Source organism: Megascapheus bottae, chromosome 31 (assembly GCF_031878675.1).
Source record: "Megascapheus bottae isolate mThoBot1 chromosome 31, mThoBot2.hap1, whole genome shotgun sequence".
In the NCBI taxonomy this organism is placed as follows: domain Eukaryota; kingdom Metazoa; phylum Chordata; class Mammalia; order Rodentia; family Geomyidae; genus Megascapheus; species Megascapheus bottae.
The window spans coordinates 4421716-4432856 of record NC_143539.1 but is presented as its reverse complement, the minus strand read 5'-3'; the positions used below and the strand labels follow the sequence as shown (position 1 = coordinate 4432856).

The following is an 11141-nucleotide window of genomic DNA, read 5'->3' as shown; positions in this document are numbered from 1 at the left end:
AGTGCTTTGGACGGGGCTGTCGGGTTGTGAAGGTGATTTGTTCTCCTAGGGGGCGTCTTCGTGGAGGCCCCAGAGCCTCTTCATCTTTTAATTCTGACTCAATCTGAGACTATTCTCAGCCGTCTGAAGTCTCAGACGTCTGCTAGTCCGAGGAGGAGAAGGAGGACGCAGCGTCTCCTCCGTACCCCACGCGGGCGCCCCGGAGTCCGCTCCGAACCCCCTCTTCTCCGCGGGGGACAGGATGGGCTCTGAGGTGCAGAGGCTGCACATCGCCTGCGGCCCTTCAGTTCTAGTCCTCGGGGTCCCCAATGTCCGCGCCCCCCGCCCTCCATCCCCGCGCCCGGCGTCCCCCTCCGCGGGCGCCCCGGGCCCGGCGGCGCGTGTCCCCGCGGTCCCGCAGGGGGCGCCCCACGCCGCGCGCGCCGCCCCCCCCCGGGAGGTGGGCGGGAGCCCCGGGGCGGCGAGGGCGGGGTGCCCCGACTATAAAGCTCGCCCGCCTCCCGCGTAGCCCGAGGGACGCACGCGCCTCGCGCCGGCCGACCGGGACGCACGCCCGGACGGACTCCCCTCCGACGGGCTCCGACGGCCCGCACGGTCGGAAGGCACCGCGCACCCCGGCCTCGAGAGCCGGGGGTCGGAGCCGGAGCGGGTGGGGTCTCGGGCCCGGGGGATGCTGGGCTCGGTGAAGATGGAAGCTCACGACCTGGCTGAGTGGAGCTACTACCCGGAGGCGGGCGAGGTGGGTGTCCTCGGGGGTGGGGAGGCCGGGGAGTGGGGGACCCGGACGCCGGGGGGCCTGGGGGTGCGCTGTGGGCAAGGCGGGTCCCGGCGATGGGTACCGGGGGAGGGAAATGTGGGCAAGGGTCAGGTCCCACCAGAGAGGTGCGGGCCCGGTGGAGTGGGGTCCCCGGAATCCGAGGGATCCAAACACAAAAACAGAAATTGGTTTTTAAGTGAACAACTGCAATCAGAGTTTCGGAGGGGGTGGGGTGGGGTAAGGGACGGAGCTTGGGAGACTTCAGGAAGTGGGATTCGAAGAGGTGGAGGAGGACTGGGAGAAGGGGGAGGGGGCCATCTGCCAGCAGGGAAGGCTTGGTGGGGGTCCAGGGCCGCATTACCATTTGTAAAGGTAGGATCGCCCCCCTCGCCTTGTTGTAGGAGTCAGAGAAAGGGTTTAGGTTAGGGAATCAGCTGGAGATCTAAGACAGGGTCAGAAATAGAGGTTTGCAGTAGGCCAGGATACGAGTTGGAGGTTCTTAACATGACGTTCGCTTAGGGGAAGCCAAAATGAACAGGTTTGCCTAGACTAGCAACCCCAAATGGCATTGAGGTTTGGTCAGCATCTGGGAGATTGAAATCAGTCTTTACCACCCCCCCCCCCACACACACAAACACACCTCACACACCCCTGCTGTAACTCAGCAGGGACTCCCCAAGTCTAAGGCTGAAGGATTAATTTCAGGAGGCTACACCTTCTCTCCCCCCTCCCCGCCCCCAATCCTTCAAGAGCCAGCCATTGTTGAAATGCCCAGCTTTCCAGAGCAAGGAGTGTTGGGGACACAACTCCTCATTCCCTCACCCTAAAAGAAATTCCTTCCTCAGATCTCACTTGCTTGGTCAATTGCTGTATAATCAGGACTATGGTGCAGAAGAAATGGGAGGTGTAGATTTGGACACTTGTGTTCCCAAACTGGAAGGAGACTGTGGGCTCCCAGTGAGAATGGCCTGGAATCTAGTCTCCTCTGCAGACTGACTAGATTTGATGTTTGAGGGTAGATAGAGTTTCGGTCCCAGTTTTTTGGGTTTGGTTTTTGTTGTCTCTCTCTCTCTCTCTCTCTCTCTCTCTCTCTCTCTCTCTCTCTCTCTCTCTCTCTCTCTCTCTGCATAAAAAAAAAAAAATGAGAAGGTCTCACCATATTCCCTAGCCTGGCCTCAAACTCATGATCCTTCTACCACTACTGCTTGAGTGCTGGGATTACAGGCTTGCACTAGGTCTTGGGATATTGGCAAAGTGCCTGGGAGGGGCCATTCCAGAGTCTGGAGGTGTGAGGTGCACAGGGGTGGAGCTGGACTGCTGGAGAAGGAATTAGGAGTGGGGAGCAATGGAGGTGGCTGGCTGGAGAAGGAATGGGTTGTCAGAGACCCTGGTGGGAGATGAAGACTCCCAGGGAATCAGAGATCTTAACTGGACCATTGGGGAATTCAGAATCTGGGCTCAGGATTTAAGGGGACCAACTACAAATCAGTGTTAATCTGAGGCTTGAATTTAGGGCCTTGAACTGTCCCTGTGCTTTTTTTTTTTTGCCAGTCCTGGGCTTGAGCTCAGGGCCTGAGCACTGTCCTTGGACTTTCTCAAAGCTAGAGCTCTACCACTTGAGCCTCAGCACCACTTCTGGCTTTTTTAAAATTTTTTTCCTATGTATGTGGTATTGAGGAATCAAACCAGGGTCTTTGTGCATGCTAGGCAAGCACTGTACCACTAGGCCAAAGTCCCAGCCCCGTCCCTGTGCTTATTTTGCCCAAGGCTAGCGCTCTACCACTTGAGCCACAGCTCTACTTCTGAGGGTTTTTTTTGGGGTGGTCAATTGGAGATCAGAGTCTTGTGGATTTTCCTGCCTGCTCTGATTTAGAACTGTAATCCTCACATATCAGCCTCCTCAGTAGCTGGGATTATAGGCATGAGCCACCAGAACCCAGAGCCACCAATACCCAGGTACAAACCAGTGTTTCTGAAGTAAATTGTGGGTACCTAGATAGGAGGAATCAGTATTTGAGATGCAGTCTGAATGGATCTGAGTTTATAAGACAATGGTGTGTGTGTATGTGTGTAGTACTGGGGACTTGAACTCAGGACCTGGGTGCTGTCCTTTAGATTTTTTATGCTCAAGTCTGGAGCTTCACTACATCTGGCTTTTTGCTAATTAACTAGAGATAAGAGCCTCACACTTTTTTCTCCCCAGGCTGGCTTTGAATCCCAGATCTCAGCCTCCTGAGGAGCTTAGTTAGATTACAGACATGAGCCACCAGTGCCTGGTTTAGGAGACAGTATGTGTACAACTTGTGTCAGAAATTGCAGGTCACATCCGATCAGAATTTAAAAGGCATATTTTGGAAGAGTGGCCATAGGTGGGGGTGGGGGGAGGCTGGGGGTGGTTTGGGAGTAACTGAAGGTCTTTTAGGGGAACTTCCATCTTCCCCATGGCTCTTAATCATGAAGAAAGAAATACCTGCATCTCATTGGTAGTTGAGAATTCAAAGGGTCCCCAAATCACTTCTCCCAGCCACACATCCAAGCTGGGGTGAGGCTGACACCCCGTGGGGCTGGCTTAGGGAACCATGGGTAGTTTCCCTACTGGTCCCAGGTTCTTACAGGTCAGCCAGTCCTCTTGTTCCCCTATTTTTGCAAAGGGAAATATGCAGTGTTAGGGTTCCCTCCCTGCCCCTCCCTGGGTCTGAGATGGGAAAATTGGCTCTGATTTCCCAAAGCCTCTCTCCATGCATCGGCACACCCTTCTGCAGAGACAATAAGGAAATGAAAGGGGAGAAAAAGCCAGGCTCCCGAGGAAGGGTGCAGGTCCCCGGAGGGCTTCCCCGGTGCCACACACACAAGCTCAGCTCCACCCGTTGGTGGGAGATCCGGTTCAGAACCCGGACACCAGGGCTTCATCCTAGCCACCAGGCATGGGAAAGCCTAAGGTGGATTAGAGCAGCTGGAGTGCTTGAGGTCAGACCTCAAGGAGGACTTCCTTGTGGGTGGGGAGCCAGAAAAGGAAGGCCCTGGGATACACTAAGAACCTACCTGAGTTGGACAAGGGGTGGGGTGCAGGGGCATTTAGGAAATGGATCCCCCCCACCACCACCGCACACACACACACTCCCTCTACTCCAGAAATTCATCACATCCTCCCTGTCTTCTCTTCCCTTATTCTCTCTCTGGCAGGGGCTGAAGCAGCCAAGCAGAGGAGAGTAGGTAAAGGGAGGGCCTTGGTCCCAAGTTCAGTGTGAGGCACTGTGGAGAGGAGAATCTGGAAGAAGGGAAACACAGTAGATGCGGAGATGTTGGGGGGAGGGGGGGGGAGGGAGGGAAAGGGGATGGGTTGGGAGAGAATGATAAAGGCAGAGAAAGAGATCAGGGGTGGGGAGGAGAGCGCCCAGGTATTGGGAGAGAGGGAGATGGACAGATGGCTGACGGAAGTTCAAAGAGGAAAGACAGACGCCCAGGGTGGAGCTAGGCGGGCTCTCCCTGGGTCCTGCAATTCACACCTGGAGTTTGTTGCCACCTGTCCTTGATTCTTTTTTTTTCCCCCTTGGTGCCCATTCTGGGGCATGAACTCACTCTGCCCTTTTTTCTTTTTGCTCAAGGCTGAGGCTCTCCTCCCTGAGCCACAGTTTCACTTCCATTGGAGAGGATTCTCATTCCTGCCTTGGCTGGCTTTGCATCTTGAGCCTCTCATCTCAGCCTCCTGAGTATCTGGGATGACAGATGTGAGCCCCCAGCACCCGGCATTTTCCTTGCTTTTTGGAATGTCTTAGGCTAGAGTTTCTGTAGGCTTCGGTCACTGCTTCTCTAGCCAAATCTGGAGCCACACTGCCTGGATTTAGTATCCTAGTTCACCCCCTTTCTTGCTATGTGACCTCTCTCTGTCTCTGTCTCTGTCTCTCTCTGTTCTCTCTGTCTTCCCCCCCCCCTCTCTCTCACATATACACACACACACAGCCTTCCTGAGTCTGAACTTCCTTTTTCTTTTTTCTTTTTGCCAGTACTGGGCTGGAACTCCGAGCTTGGGCACTGCCCCTGGGCTTTCTCAAGGCTGACACTCTACCATTTGAACCACAGCACCGCTTCTGGCTGGCTTTTTCTGTGTATGTGGTACCGAGGAATCAAACCCAGGGCTTTGTGCATGCTAGGCAAGAACTCTACCACTAGTCAAACTCCTGGCAACTTTCAAGTGACAGCACACCCATGGTCACACCAATCCCAACATCCTAAGAGGCTGAGACCTGAAGATCTCTGAAGCCTACTGGGGCAGAAAAGCTTGTAAAACTCTGCATTAATTAACCAGTGAAAAACTGGACTGGAGGCATGGCTCAAGTGGGAAAGCACCAGCCATGAGTTGAAAAAGCTAAAGGAGATTATGAGACCTTGAGTTCAAGCCCTAGTACCTACAGACCACACACACACACAACCAAAAGATGTGAAATGGCTTTGTGGAAAACAATTTCAGAATAGCACTGCTCAGGCTGAGGGTGTAGGCTCACTGGTAAAGCGTTTGTTTGCCTTGGGTGCCTGCTGCCTTGAGTTCTATCCTCAGCGCTGCATATTAATCATGATTAATGATAATGAGAGCTCCAGCCTCATACTGTGAAGTTTACACCTGTGAAGTATTTGGGGTCACACCTGGGACTGGGCTGAGAGACCAAATCCACATCAGTGGCTGCACAGAGGGCTGGCTGCTGGTGGCTCACGCCTGCCATCCTAGCTACTCAGGAGGCTGAGATCTGAGGATCACAATTCAAAGCCAGCCTGGCAGTAAAGTCCATGAGACTCTTATCTCCCATCGTAGATCACCCTGGAATTTGAACTCGGGGCTTTCTGTTTGCAACGTCAATTCTGATGCTCTACCATCTGAGCCACATCCTCCAGCTTCCTTTTTTTTTTCTGGCCAGTCCTGGGACTTGAACTCAGGGCCTGGGCACTGTCCCTGAGCATCTTTTGGTTTAAGGCTAGTGCTTTACCACTTTGAGCCACATCGCTACTTCTGGCCTTTTCTATATATGTGGTAGTGAGGAAGCGAACCCAGGGCTTCATGCATGCTAGGTGGGCACTCTACCACTAAGCCACATTCTCCCCACACACACCTTCCTTTTTGCTTTTTATTTCTCAGATAGGGTCTTGTGTGTTTGTTTGTTTGTTTGTTTGTTTGTGGGTCATGGGGCTTGAACTCTGGGCCAGGGCTCTGTCCCTGAGCTCTTCAGCTCAAAGCTACTCCCTACCCCTAAGCCACAGCTCCATTTCTCATTTTCTAGAGTTTAATTGGAGATAAGACTCTTCCATTCTTTAATGCCCAGGCTGGCTTTGAACTGCGATCCTCAGATCTCAGCTCCTGAGTAGTTACGATTACAGGTGTGAGCCACAACGCCTGGCTTTATTTTTGCCTAAAGCAGGATATTCTCCTGATCTCCACCTCCTAAGCAGCTGGGGTTACTGGTATGAAGCACCATTCTTACCTCCTCCATGCACACATTTGTAAAAATGGTCTAGTATTTACTGTGATCTAGTGGTTTTCACTGAGTCATTTTTCTCATTTATAAATTTGATGACATATATTAGTCTGAAATGTGATATCTGATAACTTTCTTTGGGGGGGGGGTTGGTCATGGGGCTTGAACTCAGAGCCTGGGCTCTTCGGCTCAAGGCTAGTGCTCTACCACTTTGAGCCAAGGAATGGAACCCAGGGCTTCATGCATGTTAGGCAAGCACTCTACCACTAGGCTATGCTCCAGGCCCCACCGATTTTTCTCTGGTGGTTTATTGGAGATAAGAGTCTCAAGAACTTTGTGCCCAGCTGGCTTTGAACCTCAACTCTCAGCCTCCTGAGTAGTTGGAAGTACAGATGTCAGTCACAGGTGCCCAGCTAATTTTTTTTTTTTTTCTTATTGGTACTGAGGTTTGAATTCAGATTTTTTTTTTTACTCAGGGTCTGAGCACTGTCCTTGGGCTTTCTCAAGGTTAGAGCTTTCCCATTTGAGCCACAGCAGCACGTCCATCTTTTTCTATGTATGTGGTACCAAGGAATCGAACCCAGATCTTCGTGCATTGCTAGGCAAGGACTCTACCACTAGGCCAAACTCCTGGCCCCTGAACTCAGGTTCTTATGCTGGCTAGGCAGGTACTGTATCACTTGAGTCATACCTCAAGTATAAAATAGTCATTTTAAGCTGGGCACAATAGCATGTGCTAACTTAGTCCCTGCTACCCTGGAAAGTAAAGCAGAGAATCAATGGAACAGTATTCAAGGCCAGCCTGGAAAACATAGTGAGACTCTGTATCAAACCAACCAACAAACAAAAAAACATACTATGATAGCCTAGGAGAAAAATCCATATTCATTAGGCTAATAGAGATTTATTAATTACTCACGAAAGCTGATTCTCAGTAGACCTGGCCAGTTTTGGTTGCTTTCTCAGCGGTTTAAGTGAAAAGATTGATTTCTTGAGCCCTAGAAGATGGTGTGTGGTTCTCCCTAACCGTGGTGCCAGCACTGAACTAGGATTATGAGTTCGAGGTCAATGTGAGCAATGTAGCAGGACCCTGTTTCAAATTTTTTTTGTCGTTCTCCCTTTTTTTTCTATCTTAGGATTTCTTTATACTATTAGAAAATTCCATTTTTTTTTCTTTTTTTCGGGGGGGGGGGAAAATGAGGGTTGTAGGGCTTGAACTCTGGGTCTGGGCACTGTCCTTGATCTTTTCAGCTCAAGGCTACCTCCCTACCCCTTGAGCCATAGCCCCAATTCCCATTTTCTAGGGATTAGTTGGAGATCAGAGTCTCACATTCTTTAGTGTCTGGGCTGGCTTTGAACTATGATCCTTGGATCTCAGCCTCCTGTGGCGTGAGCCACTGTGCCCAGTGAAAAATCCCATTTTCTATGAGTACAGGTGATGTATTCTTAGTGATCACATTCATAAGTGAACTTAAAATCTGCATCTGTTGGCCAGGAGTTTGGCCTAGTGGTAATGCATGCCTAGCATGCAAGAAGCCCTGGGTTTGATTCTTCGGTACCACATCCACAAAAAATGCCAAAAATGGTGCTATAGCTCAAGCGGCAGGGCTCTAGCCTTGAGCAAAAAGTGTCCAAGGACAGTGCCCAGACCATGAGTTTAGCCCCAGGACTGGAAAAAAAAAAAAAACCTTGCATATAGATATGGTGTTTAAATCAAGGCCTTATTCATTCAATTTAACATGCTGATCATTTGTTAGTCTAAGCAGCATATTTTTATTACAATAACGATTTCATACTTTTTGTTTTTGTTTTTGTTTTTGTTTTTGTTTTGCCAGTCCTGGGCTTGAGCTCAGGGCCTGAGCACTGTCCTTGGACTTTCTCAAGGCTAGAACTCTACCACTTGAGCCTCAGCACCACTTCCAGCTTTTTCTATATATGTGGTACCAAGGAATCGAACCCGGGTCTTCGTGCATGCTAGGCAAGCACTTTAACCACTAGGCCAAGTTCCTGGCCCCCGATTTCATACTTTTAGTTTGGAAGAACTAGGCATAGTGACAGATCCCGGAAATCTCAGATACACCAGAGATGCAAGTTGAAGGATCACCGTCTAATTCCAGCTCAGGGTACAACTGGAGACCCTACCAGAAAAATAACCAATGCAAAAAGAAAAAGCCATGGTGGCTCGCGCCTGTAATCCTAGCTATGCTCAGGAGGCTGAGATCTGAGGATCTCAGTTCAAAGCCAGTCAGGGCACTGAAAAGTCCATGAGACTCTTATCTCCAGTTAACCACCAGAAAACTGGAAGTGGTGCTGTGACTCAAGGGGCAGGGCAATAGCCATGAGCTAAAGAGCTCAGGGACAACGCCCTGGCCCAGAGTTCAAGTCTCATGACCAACCAAAAGAAAAGAAAAAGAAAATGCTGAGCGCTGGGGTTCACACCTGTAATCCTAGCTACTCAGGAGGCAATCTGGATTGTAGTTCTAAGACAGCCGAGGCAGGAAAGTCTGACTGATCAGCCGAAGCAAAAACAAAAAAAACAGAAGTGGAGCCGTGGCTCAAGTCGTAGAGCATCAGCCTTGAGTGAAAAAGATCAGGTATTTCAGCCAGGTCCTGAGTTCAAGCCCCAGGACTGGCATATGCATAAGTTTGTGTGTGGCTGCGCGCGCATGCGCACAAAGCTCTAGAGGTAGTGGGGTTGAGGAGCATTGGGCAGGAAATAGACAGAGATAGTTGGACAATCCTACTAGAGATGCCCTAACCCTTGCCCATCTCTTTCTGTCTTGCAGGTGTATTCTCCAGTAACCCCCGTGGCCACCATGGCCCCCCTCAACTCCTACATGACCTTGAGCCCTCTCAGCTCTCCTTACCCTTCCGGAGGGCTCCCCCCATCCCCACTGTCCTCAGGAGCCCTGGGGCCCCCAGCCCCTGCCGCGCCCCTGGGGCCCACCTTCCCAGGCCTGAGTGCCAGTGGCAGTGGTACCGGGAACTCTGGGTACGGGGCCCCGGCACCCGGGCTGGGGCCGGGGAAGGAGATGGCCAAGAGCTACAGGCGGCCCCTGGCACACGCCAAGCCGCCCTATTCTTACATCTCGCTCATCACCATGGCCATCCAGCAGGCGCCGGGCAAGATGCTGACCCTGAGCCAAATCTACCAGTGGATCATGGACCTCTTCCCTTACTACCGCGAGAACCAGCAGCGCTGGCAGAACTCCATCCGCCATTCCCTGTCCTTCAACGACTGCTTCATCAAGGTGGCTCGATCCCCCGACAAGCCAGGCAAGGGCTCCTACTGGGCCCTGCACCCCAGCTCTGGAAACATGTTTGAGAATGGCTGCTACCTGCGGAGGCAGAAACGCTTCAAGCTGGAGGAGAAGGCAAAGAAGGGGGGCGCGGGATCCTCCCTGGCCAGGAACGGGACTGGACCCCCCACCACCGCCGTGACCACTACCGCCTCGGCTGTCACCTCGCCACCCCAGCCCCCACCCCCCGAGCCTGACACCCAGGGTGGGGAGGATGTGGGGGCTCCCCTGGACTGTGGCTCACCCCCTTCCTCCACCACCCCCTATTTCACTGGCTTGGAGATTCCGGGGGAGCTGAAGCTAGACACAGCCTACAACTTCAATCACCCCTTCTCCATCAACAACCTGATGTCCGAACAGACCCCTGCGCCTCCCAAACTGGACATGGGGTTTGGGGGTTACGGGGCTGAGAATGGGGAGTCTGGAGTGTACTATCAGGGTCTGTACCCTCGATCTCTGCTCAACGCCTCCTAGCTTGGCAGGGATGGGAAAGGGGGTGGTGGGGCCTGGCGCCTCATCCTTCGGGTGACATCTGTGTGATATCTGTCAGGCAGTGGGGAACCCCCCACGGACTTCTCAGTGGGCACCTGGGGTTCTGAGGAGGCCACCGTGTTATTGACGTTTGTGATTGATCCGTCGGTGACGTCGTGGCTGCAGCCTGGGCTGCCACCTTCATTGTCTCTGTGGGGCCTGTGATGGACGCTTCGTTGTTTAGTTTTGGTTTGGTTGTTGTTAGGTTCTGTTTTGTTCTGGTCCTGGGGCTTGAACTCAGGACCTGGGCACTTCCTTGAACTTTTTTTTTTTTTTTTCTCCACAATAGCGCTCTACCACTTGAGCCACAGCTCCACTTTTTGCTAGCTCATTGGAGATGAGACTTTTCTGCCCAGGCTGGCTTTGAACCTCCATCCTTAGGTCTTAGCCCCCTGAGTTGCTGAGACAGGAATGAGCCACTGGCACCTGGCAGATTGACCCTTTCATTATAAGGATGACACCATTTCTGTGACATCAAGACCCATCGGGCACTGCAGTTGATTCTTTTTTTTGGGGGGGGGCTTCTTCGCCCAGTCAGTGTCCATTTATCCCCATCCCTTTGGCCCTCTGTGTGCTCTGAGGGGCATGGTATGGTGTGGGGACATTATTCTGCCCTTTACCACAGCTGTGGGTTGGCCGTATCATCTCTGTCTCTTTGGTGGGGAATAGAAACCCTTATTTTTCTGTACTCTCCGCCCCCATCCTGGTATACTCCCCAGGTCAGTCAGCTAGGCTTTTGGTCAGTTTCAAGGGCACAGACTTCTGCCTTCCTAGTGCCAGGATCACAGACATGTACCACCATGCCCAGCCCATCTCCTTGTCCCTTCATGATGTCTCTTTCTGTGTCACTCTGTCCCTGGTGCAGGGTAAGCCAGGAAGGCTGGTCAGTGTTTTTGGGGGTGTTCCCATGGAGAACTGGCTGTGTTGCACAATTAAAGGTACCGTTGTCACCCATTGCCCTATGTCTCTTTTCCTTGAACTCGGAGGATTTTGCTTCTCCTGTCCCTGCTCTCCTTCCTGTCCCCAAGGGCTGGCTGCCTGTCGGGGGAAGGGCTGGGGGAGGCATGACCTGACCTTTGGCTCTTGGCT

General features: G+C 52.2%; 1 protein-coding gene across 1 annotated transcript; it reads left to right on the top strand.

The window, feature by feature from the left end:
* Nucleotides 1–547: 547 nt before the first annotated feature.
* On the top strand, nucleotides 548–10558 carry Foxa3 (forkhead box A3). The gene is made up of 2 exons (XM_090323074.1): nucleotides 548–739; nucleotides 9009–10558. The coding sequence occupies exons 1-2, from the start codon at nucleotides 671–673 to the stop codon at nucleotides 9993–9995; spliced, it is 1056 nt and encodes a 351-aa protein (XP_090179200.1). The 5' UTR covers nucleotides 548–670; the 3' UTR covers nucleotides 9996–10558.
* The last annotated feature ends 583 nt before the right edge of the window (nucleotides 10559–11141 follow it).

Coding starts and splice junctions, on each gene's coding strand:
- Foxa3 (XM_090323074.1), top strand. CDS start 671: ATGCTGGGCTCGGTGAAGATGGAAGCTCACGACCTGGCTGAGTGGAGC. Junction 740..9,008: donor ACTACCCGGAGGCGGGCGAG/GTGGGTGTCCTC, acceptor TCTGTCTTGCAG/GTGTATTCTCCAGTAACCCC.